Consider the following 19,358-nt stretch of genomic DNA (forward strand, 5'->3'; position numbering starts at 1 on the left):
ATGGCATGAGGCACCGTATCGAACGCCGCCGAGAGATCAAGCAGTATTAAGGCTGCTTTCCCGCTGGCGTCCAAATATTCTCGAATGGACTCCGAGACCTCCAACAGAGTGGATTCGGTACTGTAGGAGGCCCGGAAGCCAGACTGCGCCGGATGGAGAACCCCAGCCACCTCGACGAAATTCGTCAATTGGTACGTGACCGCCTTCTCACAAACTTTTGCCAGACTGGGCAAAAGCGAGATGGGGCGATAGTTTTCTGGAAGCAGTGGATCAAGGGATGGTTTTTTTAGAAGTGGCAAAATTAAGGCATGTTTCCATGCTGAGGGCACGAGAGCTTCCCTTAGTGATTGATTGACCAGGAAGTTGACCTCAGTGTTGACGGTATCTGCCACGTCCGAGAGTAATCTGGCAGCGCACGGATCAGTCGGTGAGCCCGACTTGAGGGCTTTTAGGATTTTAAGGGAGCTGGACAGATCTAGCGGACAGAACTCTGAGAGGCTGCTGGTCGGTAAAGCTCTAGGCGGGGTGGAGACCTGTTCAGAACTAGCCGACTTCATAAAAGGCCGAAAAGTCTCCTGGATGCTAATGATTTTGTCCCTGAAGAAAGATGCCAAAGTGTTGCACCAGGAATCCGAGACCGGGGCGACAGCGACCTGAACGCTAGGGGCAAGGAAACTCTGCACTATAGCAAAGATCTGTTTAGAAGAAGAGAGTAGGTCTTGAGACCAGAACTGCGAGTATGATTGATGAACGGAATGGCGCAGCTTGTCGAGAAATGTTGAGAGGTGCCATGAGGGCAAGGATGTTGGATATAGTGAGGTTGAAAGCAGAGGTAGATGAAATATCTAATGGAAATCTGCCTTTGGACAGGATAGAAATTTATGAATAAGATAAGCTGCTTTTTTGTAGCAAAGGATGTGACTCGTAAAGCGAGGACTGCACATGAGAAACTGACAGACTTGGCAAAAAGGTACGAGGTGGATTTGTCCAAAAGGAAGGGAAGCCATAGGTTGCAGTATAGTGATCAAGAACTGGAAGAAAAGAGGGTCATAGGATTGAGGACACACATCAGAGATTTGATTGTAGGGATGCGTGCATGGATCATGCTTGATAAATGGGAGGAAAGGTGGTCTAAGAAGAAGAGCTCTAAAAAGAATGCAGGAGAGACTCCGCCTCTGGGTGGAGGGATGTTAGGGGTAGTGAATTACCCTTTATGAGAGTTACAAAATGGAGGATACGTGCATGTGCCTTGGAGTAGTGGTGATTTGGCTGTGTTTACTAATGACTTTCCTCGGCTGAGAGAAAAGCCTGTAGAATGGTACAAACACGTTGACCGTTTTGTTAAAATCTTGAAAGTATTGTGGATTGATTTGAACCCATTGTTTGACTTTGTAGTACCAGGTGATTTATGGTCAGCTTGTAAAGTTGCTGTTGAGTGGCCGGCTTCTGAGCCAGACAGGGATTCTGTCACGAATGGTCCGTCGCCTATAGTTATGAGAAAGTTTGAACAAGTGATCACATGGTTGAAGTTGAAGATTTCACCTCAAGATATTGATTGGGTTAAGATAGACCGAACTGTTCAGGGACCAAAAGAAACAGAGCATGAGTATTATGAACGGCTCTTGCAAGCCTTCAAACAGTACAGTGGGCTGGACACCTTAGACCCCAAAGATGTGGGACAGTTTGTCTCGAAGTTTGTTTTGGGATTGAGGCTAGAGGTTAGTCCCATGATACAGCAACATTTGATTTGTTGGCAGAACTGTTCCATTTCGGGGAAATGGTCCATCGTATCTTTAATATGTCTGATACGAAGGGGATAGTAAACTTATTTAAGAGCCTTTTGTCAGGGCTGTTAACCACCTTTCAGACCATCTTCGGAGTGATTCCTTCTTTCATACACTCAGTCCTTAAAAGCGTTTCTGGAGGGCTTCCTTTGGTCCTGCTTTCAGTGGCGGGCATTCTGGTTTTAATTCTGTTGCTTTGCAATGGATGTCCCCATCACTCGAGACATGGAAAGAACACTGCTGGAGCGATATTGTCATGAGCAAATGGTGTTCTACCTGGGTACACCTCGGCTTCGAGAGCTGAGTGAGCATTGGTTCCTGTCTTTCAGACTGGCCTGGCTGAACTTCCCAGTATTCCGCTGCCTCTTTTGCGGATTTGGACGTGTGTTGGACCTCTGTCTGACACTTCCATCGGTTGCTCCGCCGGAAATAGAAATGCTCCTGGCGCCTTGTCCACAGCGTATTCTTATGTTTATGATGGCATTTCTAGAGCCTTCACAGGATACTTCAGCTCTTGTTGGAATGAAAATTGGCCCTGCTCCGGATGTGCAGGCATCAGTTTCAGGCAAACAGGCATCTAATTCTTCCCCAACGGCTGCCGTGGGAACCAGAGATGACCACCTCTGCTCACTTGATATCAAACTGGAAGTACTGCGGATACGATGTTCAGCGATGTTGAGTCTTCAGCGCAGAATTCTTAAACAATCTGGCCTCTCCTGTGCTGGGAACCGTTCAGTAACTTTTTAAAACATTTACCGAATTGAAGGTCGAATGTTTCAAGGTGCTCAGTGCATTATAACAACATATACAAGTTTAGAGGACCTTTTGAATATGACATTTTATGGACATCTTTTCAGGCTTTTAAAAGTGCTTTTAGTATGTTTTATAATAAATGATTTTGTTGCCTTTTTACTAGCGTTAGCTTTATCATTATCGATCTGACCTTGTTGACCTTTTAATGAGGAGTGTGTATCATGTCTTTTAGGATAGTCCTGTTATGTATACGCCGATTACATACATTTGTCCCATCCACACGGCAATAACTGTTCTAAACAGGTGACCTTTTACCTAGTAGCTTGCTCCTGTCTCTTCAACACCAGTCTCTCGGTAGATCATAATTCCTGTACCTGATGTACATAAACATGTCCTCAGGTAAAGAAGTATGATTCTGTATAAGGCTCACCACTTTTTTTCATCCTTGGCCAACAGCCAGCTGTGCATGATCACACTTGTTTAGAAAAGCATTGGTGATTGTTTTCAAAACGTCTGTGATTGTGTTGAAGACATATTGATTCAAGAAAAACCCTGGACCCCACTCCCTCTTACAACTTAGAGGAGAATTACTTCCAGGCTAGACTGAGGTTCTGCATGCTGATTCTTCGACAAGCATCGATCTGACATCCCTTGCAGGGTGTCATCCTCGGAGAAGAGATAGGGTCCTTCGTTCTTGACCATCAGGTGAGGGGTTAGTACTTCCCTGGCGGATTCCTGGTTACATCTTAGCACACACATATGCACATGTACATGCTTCATCTACATAACTAGGTTAGGCAAATTTAGGCAAAGTAGGTACGCAGCGCATTGTAGGAGTCGCCAATGCTACTGTTTTATATAACTGGCCTATGTTCATCTTTTTAGCACTATGGTAGAAATGTATCTACTGTTTACTATATTGGGGCTTCCGATCACTTTTGTCTGCTCCTGTCTTCTGATTGGTGCAGCAAACATGTTTTACACAAGATTGACCCTTGACCAACAACTCCTTATTGAAACGTCCCATTCTGTGTGTGTGTTCTGAGAATAAGCAAGCACGAGGGACAGAGCAAAAAGTACTGTACTGTTTTCCACGATCCCTGAGGAAACAGGGTTGTCATGTTCAGTGGTTGCCAGAAACTACCTTCTCCACTGTGGGATGCAAGGGGTGGTAGTGGCACTGTAGAGCTGGCTGGTATAATGGCTGGCATATGCTGTGGGGGTGTCCAGAGTCTGTGTGTACACCAAGCCTACAGTTTAGGTCATCCAAAATGTGCAGGTCCTGGGGAGGCCTAGGAATTACACAACACTACAATGATAATATTTGTATCTAGTCACAATAATACTTACTTGAAGTCCACTGCTTTGTCTCCCTAATGTATTTGATGGTGATATTAGTAGACTTGATAAAGAGATGATTTTAATAAATCATACTACTTTATGTTATGTTATGTTATGTTACGGTTATTTATTGTGCGCACAGATACTCCAGCCAAGGAGCGTCCTGGCGCAGATTTCTAGTTTAGGCTGGAGCATGTCTGAATGTGTCAAACAGGACAGGAGGAATGCGTGCAATGTGTGTACCACTGGCAAGCTCTCAGTGTAGCATTCCAACCCATCATGCTTTTGCCCACCATGCTACCTCAGATTAAACCCAGCAATATGCCAATCAGCTTTGGCCCTGCTCCAAAAGGAACAATCCAGCTCACACTGCCAAGCCATGTCCCCTCTCCAGCAACCAAAAACAGGTTTCTCCCTGACTGGGCCTTTTCAGTCCAGTGCAGTTTGGTTTCAGTGGCACAGGGAGCATGTGTGAAGGTGCACTGTCAGGGTTCACATTCAAGCACACTCCGTCCTATACTGATAGTCAACTTCTGCCTAAAAATACTTTGGAATTGCTTACGGTTTTTTTCACTCAGTGATCTATGCATACATATATATATATATATATATGTATAACGCTCCAAAGTTCCACAAGATGAACAAAGGACCAGCACTCCGGTTAGATTTTAATCCCTATTCGGATTTATTGGTGCAGAACAGACGCGTTTCAGCCGTAGCTTTCGTCAGTGTCGGCTCGCGTTCAGAAACGGAAATTGATTTATATGTTATTCTGTAAATACATATGTATATATATACAGGTAAACTGCCCAAAAGGCCTTTCCAGGAGCCACGTTCTCCCTTCCACTGCTTTACATGTTCTGGAATATAAGGACTCCATGAAATAACACATCCTAAACTGGAAAGAGGGGCTGTCAGCACTTTCAAAGTCAAGTCAAGCCTGTGGTTGCCTCGTGTATCTTTCTTCTGAGAACGTTGGTGATATTCTTGCGGCTGTTCGCATTTTCACTCAAGGTCATTCATTTGACCCTTATTTTGGTACAATGGGTCTATTGTAATCTGTCCATCTTGACCTTCCAGCCTGTTTCATTCACAGGGTCAGCTACTCCAAATCTATGCTGCCAGGTTAGCCTTGTGACTTAGGGCCTGATTTAGATCTTGGCGGACGGGTTACTCCATCACAACGACATCCGATATCCTGCCCGGCGAAATATAAATCCTATAGGATAGAATGGGATTTATATTTCTGCAGATGGGATATCCGTCTCCGTTGAGATGGAGTAGCCCGTCCGCCGAGATCTAAATCAGGCCCTTAGAGACTGGCATCAGCTTCACTGGCTTTCCATCAAAGATCACATTATTTTCAGATCCCTCTTCCTGGTGCCCAAAGCAATGCATAATCCAGGATGCTCCCTTCTTGGGCACCATTTCAAGTACTACCACCCAACATGTCCACTAAGTTCTATCGACCTTACCTTTACTTGTGGCTTTGCAGTAGGTGGAAGCAAAAAGTGAATAACACTTCAAGAGACCAATAGATGAAGAGACGAAAGGCATCTTTACGCACACATATATGCGTATTTATGAAGGAAAATGTAAGGCCAGGCGAGACTGTTAAAGCTAAAGCTGTCTCTTGGCCAGTCCTAAAAAACGGCTCTACCGCAGTCTATGGAAACTCTCGGCACTTAAAGGTTTAATACTTGCGCTTACAATATTTGCATTACTCCCCATGCCTTTCTGATTAATATAATATTAACAATGATTATTCAATTACACGTAACAATGAAATGTGAACAAATTGGTAAGCACTCTGAACAACAAATTAAGAAATATTACTGTAGGACAGACAGTGGAATAACGTGTTTATTTTACAAACACTTACCACAACTGGTGCAGGAGGCAGAAGGCACCCAGAGATTTGATGAACCTGTGTCAAAAAGAACTGTGAACTCCTGACCTGGGGTCCCAATATAAATGGTGCCAAAATATGAATTCTGTTAGATGAAGATAAAAGAATTGAAAAGGAGTTTGAGTTAGTAATGGAAGATATTTTTGACCAACACCCAGTCCTCATCTCCTACTGCCCAACTACACTGACAAGCAAGATGTGATTAGAAATACATTTCAAGCTATTTCACAAGACTGGAGCTCTCTTTATACACCATAGAGAGAGTGTTGGTAGATAATCTTCACAGCATCATTGTCATCTTTTCAAATGGTACATCCAAGCTGAGGCTGTATTCATTGGCATGTGATAAACCAGGCATCATTGGCTGTTTTGGGTCACCATCCGCTTATCAGACGAAAAAGCAATAGTGGAAGTGCACAGTATTTTGAGAAAGTGGGATATAGCTTATGTTATCTATGGTATTAGACCCAGGGTATTGGACCTGACAGCATGTGAATTTTGTTATGAGGGAGTTATCTGAGTACAGAATAGTGGTGCTACAGAGCTCTCTTTAACTGCCAAATACAGCAGCTGGGAATGAAAAAAATCCCCATAATATTTGAGCATTAGCCACTGATACAATCTGATGTGGACTTATGTCACAAAAAGAATGTTCAAAAATAGCCCCTCCCCAACAGCATATCTGACGCCGCCAGAGTTCTTCTGTCTCGCTAAAGGTACATTCACACAGCCTGACACACAAAGATAACTTACACTTTTTTGAGTAATTTACTTTGTTTAGTAAATTTACTACTTTTGGTTGTCACAAAATCCCAGCATAAGTTATAACTAAAAAAAAGAATATGCAGTAGCAAGTCCAGACCACAAATGGCCAAGCAACCACTGGTACTGCAACACACTCCCATAGAAAATAATGGACATTAGGGATTAAAATAAAACTCATTAGGAAATAAAGGTAAATTAAATGTTTTGAAATAGATGAAGATATAACCAATTAAAACACAATCTTAAAAAATATATAGAAATCATACATATTAATTATCTAATTATAAAACATTTTTAACACCCTATTTTTAATTTAAACAATAATGATGTAACAATATTTATCAGGTGTAACTAAATTAATTTTAATGAATTCAAAACGGCACTTTTAATTAATATGAATGTATGTTAAAAAAAGTAGTTTGGTGGGAATTCATTTTAAATTTAAACTTCAGAAAAATAATTTAGATTTAATAAAAAATATTCCCATTAATTTAAGATTGAAATTAGTAGTGTTGTAGCATTTTGTTATCTGTTCTGCATTTTTTTTAAAAACATATACAATTAATTTACATTAGCATTCATTTTTAAGATAAATAAACTTTTTTTTCCGTCTAATTCACCATGCTGTGATCGCTGCCCCAACTGTTGAATCTTCCAATAGTAAAGTATTGGATAATTGAGATTTTTGTTTATTATTCAACTTGAAAATCAATAATAAGAAGATATTTTTAACAATATTTCTGCAGATCTTGCTGAAGCACTGATATAGTCACTGCTAGTAATCCTGCATGGACAATAATGGGATCTTGTCTGAGTTGCTCACTGTTGTAACACTAATAATTTGTACTTGAAGCCTGTAATGATTTTTATGGGTTAAATCTTTTATTGAATTTGTATCAACAAACAACATGTCTGACATTCGGATGCATACATTATGATAAGGGCGATTCACACCCTGAATAGCTGATATACAATTAGAAGAGAGCCGGAACTATGAAACCAAAATACAAAAACAAGAACTGACACTTACATTACCCTCCCTTCCACCCCCCACCCCGCCCCCCTAACACCGAGACTATTAGAGCTAGTGAAGCTGTCAGGATCACAGTGTGGGATTATGTGTGCTATGTCGCTGGCTCAAGCGGGTCAGAAAGGCGTAAGAGGCGTAGATACCGTGGGCAAGTTAACTCTCGGAATTCCGAGGCTAAAAGGGACAGGAATAGTTGCCAAAGCTCTCCGAAAGCGGAGCCTCTCCCAGCCAGTGTACGGGTCATCTTCTCCATCCCCAAAACACACCACAGGCGCTGTAACCAACCCAGTAAAGTGGGCGTCTGTGCGGTTCGCCAGTGAGTCAAGATATTTTGGATCGCTGAGCCTAGTGCGATCTCAATCAGGCGGCCCTTTCTTGATTTGAGAGGGTACGTTAAGGGGTTCGGGAGACCTAATAAGACAAAGGCAGGGAATCTATTTGTGTGTCCAGATGTTGATCAACCTCGTCGAGGATCTGGGTTCAGTATGGTTGTATGTACTCACAATCCCAGAGAGGATGTACCAGAGTACCCAGTTGCCCACATCCCCACCAGCAGTCCACGCTCTGTTGTGGGTCCGCCTTGTGGATGCGCTCAGGGGTATAATACCAATAAGTGGCTACCTTCGTCATTGTTTCAGTCAGCCCTGTGTGATATGGCGAGTGGTGGGCCCTGTGGTACACACCCTCCCATTCTTTATGCCTAAGTGACCTGCCTAAGTCTCGCTCCCAATGCGCACGGCCAGCGCTATATGCATGTGTATTCCTGGACAGTAACATTTTATACAGGTCCGAGATGAGCTTTTTGTCGGATGTCGTGTAATGAGCCATTTTTCGTAAGTAGAGAGATGACATCGGGCATTTGGCCTGATATGTGGGTGAAGAGCCTAGTGGCGAAGTTGAAGGTAGTGTAGTCGTTCAGCTTTGACTATGGGGTTCCTAAGTCGATAAATCTTTGCCATTGAATTGGGTAAAGTCTCTATATGCACGTTTAGTAATCGCCTTATGTTAAAAAACAGTCATCGTCCTCGTGCCTACATGTGCAGACATACCATATTTTTAAATGTCCACTGACTTGCTGGCCGTATAGTTCCCGATGTCGAATACGGGAGAACGCGCGAAGCCTTTTGCCGCCGAGAAATCCTTACACGGTATTGTGTGACCAAATTAGTAGCTCAGAACGGGCATTTTGGGAGAGCTACTTTTTCCCTATATACTTTTTATATATAATAAAAACGGGAACTATACGGCCAGCAAGTCAGTGGACATTTAAAAATATGGTATGTCTGCACATGTAGGCATGAGGACGATGACTGTTTTTTAACATAAGGCGATTACTAAACGTGCATATAGAGACTTTACCCAATTCAATGGCAAAGATTTATCGACTTTATTTATATATTTGGAAACAGCATTATATGATATAAGGAGTGAGTAACAACGGCAACCAACCAGTGCCTGTAACAAGAGGGACGTTATTATAGTCTTGATAAAGATGGAGCATTAGTTAAAACCATCGAAACGCGTCGACTCTATAATTTGACACAATCCGTATGAATAGCTTTTCTTTGAGACACATTACGATCTGATTGTTCCTAAGAATAGTATTTTGAAATTTCAAAAACGGATGTGTTGTAATAAAGACAAAATAAACTGTCTGTTTTTGTCTCTCTGTTAAGTGTATGGGTTTAGAATAGGAATTAGATGAAATTGTTTTTACTGAGATTATTATATACTCTATTGGTATGTTTGTGCATCAATCTTTTTAACTATAGAGGACTGTATATTGTAAATTGCAACTGTGAGATTATATTTGTCTTTGTGTTAACAAAAACCAAAACATTTTTTCTGTCATTTTATACAAAATAAAAATACTTTTTTTTTAATCATTTTAATATTGTTTCAGTTTAATTTGACATTGTACATGTTCTAACATATGGGCTGTAGTTTATATTTGCCATAATTAGTGTGGTGTCTATTTAACTTTTCCACCAGGGAATCTCTTCTTTTTATATAACATTGGTATGATCCCATGTCTCTAAGATCACCGTAGTGATGTGGAACACGTATACATTAGGTGGTCTATGCGGTTTCGGAAGGAAGGGGATCTTCTGGAGGGGCGTGGCGGCCACTGTGTGGTCCTGGAAGAGCTAGTGCTTTTCGGACAACAGCCGGTTCCATTCGACTAGGTAACGTAATTGTGTTGCCTGAAAGTAAAGCTGGAGATCAGGAATGCCTAACCCACCATCCTCAGGTTGGAGGGTCGCTATAGATTTCTTCAGTTGGGGTTTGCGGCCCTGCGGAATAAATTGCGCGAGCTCTAATTGGATCTGTTGAATCCACCCTGGGGGAGGTCGGATGGGGAATCCGTGGCAAGATGGTCATTTTGGTGGCCGCCACCCTGCCAAGCCAAGAGAGCGGGTAGTGATTCCATTCCCTCAATTCCTTGCGTATTTGCAGCCGGAGTTTAGTGTAGGTGCTGGTAGCTATTGCCTGCACGGTGGGGGCCAGCAAGATCCCCAGATAAGGGACTGCGTCTTCTGACCATTGTATAGAGTGCTGAGCCCGAAGGCACGCCAGTGTGTGAGGCGATAGGAAAAGATCAAGTGCTACAGACTTCTCCATATTGACTTTGAACCCCGAGGCCTGTGCAAAGCAGTCAAATTCCATGAAAAAGGCCGTAATGCGGGAACAGGGTTTGAGAGAAAAATCAGGACATCGTCCGCATGCAGACTAATAGTGTGGACATCGCGCCCAATCCCTGATATAAGAGGTTTGTGTCTGATGCGGTGAGCTAGTGGCTCCATAGAGCGTGAAAAGTAGGGGCGATAAGGGACACCCCGGGTGAGTGCCCCTTCCTATAGGAAATCAGGTCGAAGTATGGCCATTGACTTGAATGGTGGCCATGGGGAATCGGTAACAATTGAGAATATGAGTGCGAAGTTTGTCCCCATCCCGACACATGTGAGCACTTGCTCCAAGAATGGCCAGTGGACCCTGTCGAAGGCCTTCTCGGCATCAATGGTGAGCAGCATGTACTCCCATTGCATCTGAGAGGCCTTTTCAATGAGGTGGAGGACGCGTTTGGTGTTGTCACTCATTTGGCGTTGCGGGATAAAGCCTGTCTGATCAGGATCTATCAGACTTGGCATATAAGGCGCAAGGTGGGAGAAACGATCCCCGTATATAACTTAAGATCTATGTTATGTTACTAAGGAGAGATATGGGTTGGTACGCTCCGCAGATAGTCCTGTCTTTCCCGGGATTCAGGATGACCACTATTGCCGGTTCGAGCACATCCTCCGGGATCATTCCCGCCTGAGCGAAGGAGTTGAAGAGGCGGGTCAAGAGTGGGGCCACCAGGGAGCAGAACGTTTTATAGAAGTGCACCGAGTATTGAGCCACAGAGTAGCAGTGGAAAGAGCCCTGGACTGCCATCGGAGAAGCCGCCGCCAGGCATAAGTGATGTAGAGGGGGCACCGTCGGGCATCGGAATGAATAAGAAAGAGGGTGGACGAGGGACCCCAAAACCAAAACAAAAGTATCCCAAACAAACAGTCAAAAACATTACTGCATAGGCAGAACAAGTGTGAGAAAAATAGTCCGTCATCCCAGGATGACCGGGAAGTAGTTAGTATGGGGTCCATGGTGTGGTCAAGTGACAGGCCTCCTGCCCCACCCGCCGCCCACCCTGGAAGCAATGGAAGAGAGCAGAGCGTCTGCTCCACTCATGTGCATTCAGGAGTGCGTTTTTGCTAAGGCCTCTGTCATGGAAACGAGAGCCGCCTGCAGGCCGTTCGTTATCTCAGACTGGTCGGGATGCTGGAAACGGTGCCTGCGGCCCTGCCGCTGCCAGCTCGCAGGAGAAACCTCAGGACAGGGGATTGGGCTGTGATGCTCATCCTCTTCCGGGGGAATTGGAATTCCCAGCAAGTGACAGGCCTCTGTTAGTGAGCGTGGCTGGAGTAGCTTACAGTTATGCCAAAAGATAAGCCGGAACGGATGTCCCCAAGAATAGGAAACACCCTGCTGGCGGAGGTGGACAGTGACAGGTCGGAACTGCCACCGCCGCTGAAGAGTGAGGAGTGCAAGGTCTTGATAGAGCACCGGAGATTGGCCCTTAAATGAAATGGGGTGAATGGATCTTGCCTTGTCGAGAACCACCTCCTTGGTCCTGAAGTCATGGACACAAACTAGAATGTCTGCAGGCGGTGCGTTGCTTGTCCGGGGGGGGTCCAACCCTATGGGCGCGGTCTAGTTTGAGGTCAACCTCAGGTGAGTTAACCAGGATGTGGTTGAAGAGCTCTTTGGTGAAGGCGAAGAGGTTATCCTAGTTCGTCGCGACATTCACTGCCCGGATGCGAATATTATGTCTCCGGGAGCGTTTCTCTAAGTCCTCTATGTGAGTCTGCATGTCAAGGTGTTGGTTCTGGAGCCGAAGCAACTCCTGTTGGAGAGTGGACAGCTCAGTGTCTCTGTTGTCTCCTCTGTCTTCCAAGGCCGCCACCCTTTCCCCGATGCTGTCCACATCTCTATGCACCTCTTTTATTTCGGAAGTTAGGTCCTTCTTCACTGTCTGGAGATCTTCCCGGAGGGTCAGGAAGAGGAACTCCAAGAATGCTTGGGTTACAGACTCCTCACCATGGACTCCGGACTTCGCAGGGGCAGATTGCGCCATAGTGGAAGTGGACTGATGACGATCAAAGAGATTCTTTAGGGATTTGTCTTTCTTCGCCCTTGCGGAGGACATAGTCTCGCACCCCCTTGATCCTCCGAAATCGGTGGAGTCGGAGGAGGAGGCAGCTTGGGTGCAACTAGGCGATTAAAAGATCAGCGGTGCCTGAGAGTCCTGAAAATAGGGCCAAGCTAGTGAGAAGATGACGTTACCAGTCCCGTTAAAGGCCCCTGAGTGCTGGTTGGGAACCCCTACTGCAAGTCTCGGCTATGTGTGACTCCTGCGCCGGTCCCTGGGCCATGCGTCAGGCACCGTCTGCGCTGATGAGCTCCTGTGTGATGTAGCGCGTATTGGGTCCCACTAGTAAGCGGACAGGAAATGAGTCGTCTGTAGGCCTGGGGGTGCTGGCAGAGTGCTCAGCACGGCGCACCGGTTCTGTGCTTCCGATGAAGAGACAGCGAGTTGGGGACGCGGCAGGCCCACAAGCCGCACCCAGGCCTAGCTGGGCAGCTTCAGTGAGCCGCCGCAACCTGCTCTTGGTGGCCTGCCTTTAACGGCGGCCACGCTTGCCCTCCCTGTGCTGCATCGCCTGTGGAGTGGAGGCTGGCTTTTGGTCCAAAAAGGGCCCCGGGGGTCACCAGATCACGCCTCACAGCGGGGAGGCCCCGGTCCTCAAGCAGGTCCCCGATGCCGTTACTCCGTGGAGCCCCCCTCTAATTGAGTTTGGGGCGGGATGCAGCTTGCGGGCGCGTCCGTGGCACGATGCCGGTGAGCCTGCCCGACACCACCGGGGCGCAACCCGCCGACAGTGTGCTACCTCAGGTCAATGTGTGGTGCACCGTCTGGTGCGGCGGGAGGAGTGGGCTAGGAGCTGTAGAGGCTGGCCTTGAGAGATCCATTGTATGGGTCTCCCACTACGCGTAGGCCACAGCTCTGGTTGAGTATAAGGCCAGCGGGCCTCTGCGGCTGGGTCTGGAAAAGAAGCTGCAGGCCCCAAAAAAGTCCGGGCTCAGTGCTCCTTATGCTCCCGTTGGTGTTTCATCGATTGGACAATCACCAGGCTCAGGTAAACACTGGAAAACACGGTGTTGGGCAGGTAACGGGCAGGAGCTCAGAACAACGCGTCCTACCGCGCCGCCATCTTGACCACCCTGCAATGATTTTTATTGAACATAATATCTCTTACTAGAAGAAAGGTTGGAGATTCCTAACCCACAGTCAATTACAGCATAGAGTTACTGAATGTACACAGATTGATGCATAGAATGGAACAGCACTATAGTACAACTATCTACCACGGGCACATGCCCAGACATCCGCTGGTGAATAACCTATTATAAAAAGAAGCTTTGGCTCTTCTCATATATTTTTGTAACAGGCTTTGGTTATCATTTATACCTTACTTTGACGCATCAGATGCTCAGACTTTACCTCATTTAACCTGAAGTCCTACTCGCACCCCAAACTTTACTGGTTTGTAAACATTGCACCATATAAATGTCAGCATGCACAGCCACACTTGCCTCCAGGGCTTACTCTACTTCCATTCTGCGCACTAACTCGTGTACACACAGTAATTCTAAGCTGCTTAGGACTACAGGTACTTTACAAACAACATTCTTTTTTATAATGCTGTAAGGGTTAAAGGGGTAATGTAAATGGTAGTGTCATGGGTGATGTTATTTGGATGTCATCAGCGATGTCATACATTAAGTCCTTTGAGATGTCATCAGTGATATCATCAATGATGCCATTTGACATGTGATGTCATAAGTGATGCAATATGAGAGGTGATATCCAGTGCATGACAGGGGCAGGTTAGTTCACTAATGTATAACTGGCGTATTTCAGTGGTTTTTCATTTTATCTTACTTGAAGACCTAACTCTGACATCACTTTAATCTTTGTGTTTTTCCAGTGAATTTCTGTATTTTATTGACCACACTCAAAGTTGAGCTCGATACAACCCTCTAGGGTAAACTATGTGTCCTGTAATGGCTGCCACAACATGCTCTCCATATTGTGGCCAGCCAATGAGGAAACACCCATCCACGTTCATTGGGCCAATCAGAGGATATCTGGAAACCAATAGTCTAGATATATATAACTTTATACCAGTGTTAACCCCTTCATACACAACAAGCACCTCTCTCAATGCTAATTACTTAAAAACAGCTGTTCGGATTTAGACCAAACCACAAAACGCATGCTTTCTAAGGGGAATAATGACTATGAGTAGCCATTTGTGGTGATTGCCTTATTCCAATGCTGGGCTGCCATATAGTGACATGGGCTTTCACCCCTTGAGAGGTTTTGGAACTTTAGAGGTGTAGATTGTGAATAGCTACAATCTTACTCTTTTGTGGGGTTGCGTTTATATTACCTTGTCTCTCCATGCCACTCTCTAAATTCCCTTAAACTTCTCCTATTTAGTGGTAGGTGATCCACATTTTCCCACTAGTTGCGCAGTCCGTTACTTATTTACTCCTGAAGCATACAGTTATGTTTGCAGGAACTTCACCACCAAAAAGATAGTTCTCTGCCCATAGATTTGTGAATAGCATGTTGTAGTACTCAAGTGGTGGTAATGTTGTACTTCTTTATGGACTACAGAATGCAGTTTGTTAATACGGCCATTATGTCACTTTCTGTTCCAGAATCCACTCTGATGGCCTTTAGTCTCTGTATTTCCAACCTCACTCTTGCTTTTCCAGGATTCCTTGTTGTTCCAGATTTTTCCTACCTCTCATCTCATGGCGATTGTTTTCCTCCAATAAGTTTCTTCTATCCCTCTTAGCAAACATGCCAAGCCTATGTTCCCCTTTTTTCACTGACCAGTTATTCTGGTTCTTGATGTAAAAAATGTCTCACAGCAGATCCCGGCAAACCACATTTCACTATGTAGGCTGAATTTCTTGGAATTGTCTAGGAATTAATTAAAGTTTTCTGTTAATGTCACACATCTCAACAGTGGACACAGGGGTAAGGAGGCAGCATGTGCATGATGCTTGAATGTTGTTATTTTACAGGAGTCATGGCTCTGTCAGAAACCAATAGAAACCTTTCTACATATATCAGAAATATATTGAATATAGTTTAATTTCTAATTGATCATCTATTCCAGCAAGAACCTAGAATATTCTGCCTAATCGACTGCCAGATTGAGCTGAGTACAGTTTTTGACTGCACATCCAGAACCTGAATGACATCCCTGTATCCCCCAGGACTTGCCTAACCCTGGTCCAATTCAGGTGAGAGTTAAAGATGGACCTCTTTACTGAACACTACATCGCGTGGCGGTAATAGTCCACCTCTGCTCTCATCACCACGCGGTCCCTCTAGTTACGAGTCGACTGTAACTCTGCCTTTGACTCTGTACAGTGCTCCTCTGTGTTTTATCTAGGTTTGCGCCATACAAATACCACAAATATACAGAAATACATACATGACTACACAAGCGACACACTTACGTCCAGGCTGTTTATCATTGGTTCACTGGTGACATGTGCAGCAAAATCTGGAAAGTATTTCCCAGCTGGATTTATCTTGTGATTCTCCAGGAACTCTTTCAGCTTTCCTTGTTCTCGAAGGATCTGCCGGAGTGATTTTTCTTTCTTAAGTGGGATCCTAAATATCGTAAAGATAAGAATAAAGGAAATAAGGGAATTGCATGTATGTGTTAATAAATCAACAGCAAGCTCATGTACAATATTTAAGTTAAGACAAGGGGCCAGATTTAGAGTTTGGTGGACGGGTTACCCCATCACAAATGGGACCAATATCCAATTTGCCGTATTGAAAAGCCTTAGGATATAATGCACTTGTAGTACAGCGGATGGAATATCCATCACTTTAGCGAGGGGATATCCCAGCTGCCAAATTCTAAATCAGGCCCAAATTCTTCTGAGTTGTGGTCTAGGTATTCTCCACTCCTTCTACATTTCTAGTTGTTACACTGCTGGCTATGCTTGCAGTATGTGGTCCCGATGGCTCTCAGATAATATTCCGCTTGCGGTCTGCAGATAATAATGTGATATCTCTTCGCAAAGTAGCAGTGAAGGATGGAATAGCACAAAACATCCTTGTCTGAATGCGGGGCAGACTGAACTGCTAGAATTTTGTTTCAAACCCTCACTGACACCATCAGTTAAATGAACTCAGCAATAAGGGCGCTCACCCAAGCATGTCTGAGGAGTCTTGAACTTAGATATGATTTTTGACGCAGAGCAGCCTTTTACTGCCAATTTCCATCAAAGACAGATCAATATCATCCCCATGACTTATGAACGGTCTGTCCTCTGCTAAGCATTAAACACAGAACAGTACAGTGCTCTCTAGCCTAGAATATTGTAAGACAGTTCATTCAAATGTCCTGTAAGATCACTTAAGATTGTTTGAAGTTTCTCTACTTACTGCCATGTATCCAGCTTGAGGAGGAATTGAATTGGTTCAGAACTTCTGCTCAGATAAAGTGTTCCATGTGTTGTTTAGAAGATTCTCCATAGACAGACTCCCCAGTTTTTAGTAAATCATTTAAACTGTATGTACTTTGGCTCATCCTAAACAGAAAGTCCTCTGCTTGCAACATTCAAAACTTGGTGTCAAATAGATCACTGATGCTAGGCTTTGGAGCCAGCTACGTCTCTGACTTAAGACCCTCCCATGCCTCTTGGATTTCTAAAATGTTTTGAAAAAATATTGTTTACATCAGGAATACTTTATAAATGTTTACTGTCTTATGGATTGTTTTATTGGTGCTATATTTCTATATGCAAGCATATTTTATCGCCAAGATTGTTTGGGGCTTTTTCCTGTTATCAGAAGAAGAAAGAAAATAAACATATACAAAATATAATTTCCAAATATAGATGTGAGAGCTTTAAATGTCAATGCATTCAACCTAGATTTCACCTATAATGCAATAAGGATCAAAGAAAATAAGTCCTGAAACTATATGTTCATGATGGCTCATTACTTATGCACATGTATAGTGATAAGGCCTCTAGCACTTTGGTCTTGCACTCCATTAGCTGCTATACAAAGACACTGGTTAGCAGTGTATTTTAGTGCACACAGGAAGGACTCTACAGAATATTGTTTCTTTTGAATTAACAGGAATGAGTGACAGATTTTTACATGGATTGTCATAACGGAATTGGAGGTCCAATCAAAGATAGATTCAACGTTTGCAAGTTGATGTCAAGTTACAGATCACTCCAGTGTAGGTAACTGTCAAGAATTCCTGTCATGCGAGGGGAAGAAAACGGTAACCAGCGAAAACGGACTACATCTCCCAGGATGCTTAGCGGTTGAGAGGTTATGTAAACAGGAGAGCTGTTACATAACTCCAGGAAAACACGCCCTTATGGAAACAGGAGAGCTGTTACATAACTCCAGGAAAACACGCCCTTATGTAAACAGGAGAGCTGTTACATAACTCAAGGAAAACACGCCCTTATGTAAACAGGAGAGCTGTCACATAACTCAAGGAAAGCACGCCCTTATGTAAACAGGAGAGCTGTTACATAACTCAAGGAAAACACGCCCTATAAAGGGAGGAACCGGGAGGTACAACGCTGTCGGATATTGTGTTTACACCGACGTACCTGCTTCGAGAAGAGCAGTGTTCCGGAGTGGTGCTCCGGTAAGGCAAGAACGGAGGTAGGTCGAGTCGTTACTCCCTGGGCCGTGTCTTGCCCCATCGTCACCTGTGAAGGACCCGGAAGCTCTACCGGTCCACCATTGAGCTTCGCTTCTTGACTCGGCTGAGTCAAAGCGCAGTGGCGCTTTTGCTGGTTGGAGTCGTAACTCCCAGCCAGACCAGAGATACAGGGACTGCCAGCTGTAACGCACACCAGGAGGTGTTTGCCGCGTTACAGACTCGGAAGTCCACAGGATCGATCGAGCGGCTGCTCTCGGTTCAGTCTTCTTGCTATTTGATTGGGGTATCGGTGACGCATCACCAGGAGGTGACTCCGCGTCCCGGTGCAGTCTGAGGAAGAGGTTGAGCGGCTGCTCCCTTCAGGTAGAGACCCCGGCTGGGTGTTTCCCTGACTCCTCGATTCTCCCCAACACTCTTCGTGCCCCTCACAGCCTACCGATTGGCATTGTCGGCCATTTCATTTCTGCCCTCTGTTGGCATACGCCGGGATCGGCGTATATGCAGAGGACGGTTAGGACCATCCGTGCGGTGGGCTGGTAACGTACTTAGCCTGGAGGATTCCAGTGACTATAACTTTTGTTTATCTTTGTATTATTTTTGCCTTCATTAAAATAACTAACCCTTCACAAGTGGTTGCGTCCTCATTATCGTGTCTGTTAAACGATCCTGAGGCGTTCAGGGCGTTACAAAATATCCGACCTTAATACACTAACTGTCTCCCGGTCGATAACAGACATGGCAACACTTGATGATGTGCTGGCTGCTTTAGCGACCGTGCAAGTTGAATTGGCTGCCTCTAGGCAAGAAACATCCGATGTAAAAGTCAGACTGGATGCTATCCACTTGGACCCGCTCACGCCCAGCACCTCCCTCACGGACCAGACCCCTGCTGTAGTAGTGGAAATGCCGGTAGCCGTCCCCTTGGCAACACCGGAGAGGTACAGTGGGGATCCTAACACAGTGCAGGTATTCCTCACACAAGTGGCGCTACATTTATCGTGCAAACCAAAGGCGTTCCCCACGAGTCAGGCTCGTGTGGCTTTCCTTATTTCCTATTTGGCTGGAAACGCGGCACAATGGGCCGTACCTCTGGTGAGCAGGGACGACCCCATCTTATGTGATTGGGGTGCTTTTCGCGAGGAATTCCTGAAGGTATTCGACAGAAGGGCTGACTCGTACACGGCGGACCGTGAAATGCTTGAGTTGAGACAGGGATCCAACGACCTGGTGCAGTATCTCAACGCGTTCCGACGGCTGGTTGCGGAAACCAAGTGGCCTGTTGCTAAACAGACGGCGCTCTTCCATCACGGGCTGTGCGATGAGCTCAAAGACGCCGTGGCTCATATTGACCCTCAACCCAAGACATGTGAGGGCCTTATCAACCTGGTATTACGGCTGGAACATAGGCTAAGTGAAAGAAAAGGGGATCATGGGAGAAAAGG

The 19,358-nt window shown here is 44.9% G+C and overlaps 1 protein-coding gene across 1 annotated transcript in view; it reads right to left on the reverse strand.

The window, feature by feature from the left end:
• LOC146808567 (pepsin A-like) overlaps nt 1-19,358 on the reverse strand; it is a 222,772-nt gene that overhangs the window by 141,109 nt on the left and 62,305 nt on the right. Inside the window, exons 2-3 of the mRNA XM_085623591.1 lie at nt 15,725-15,881; nt 5,761-5,872 (exon numbers count right to left, since the gene is read on the reverse strand). Of these exons, the coding sequence (XP_085479717.1) occupies nt 5,761-5,872; nt 15,725-15,881 (269 nt within the window). The remainder of the gene's footprint in view (nt 1-5,760; nt 5,873-15,724; nt 15,882-19,358) is intronic.

This window comes from Triturus cristatus, chromosome 8 (genome assembly GCF_964204655.1).
Source record: "Triturus cristatus chromosome 8, aTriCri1.1, whole genome shotgun sequence".
NCBI classification, from domain to species: Eukaryota; Metazoa; Chordata; class Amphibia; order Caudata; family Salamandridae; genus Triturus; species Triturus cristatus.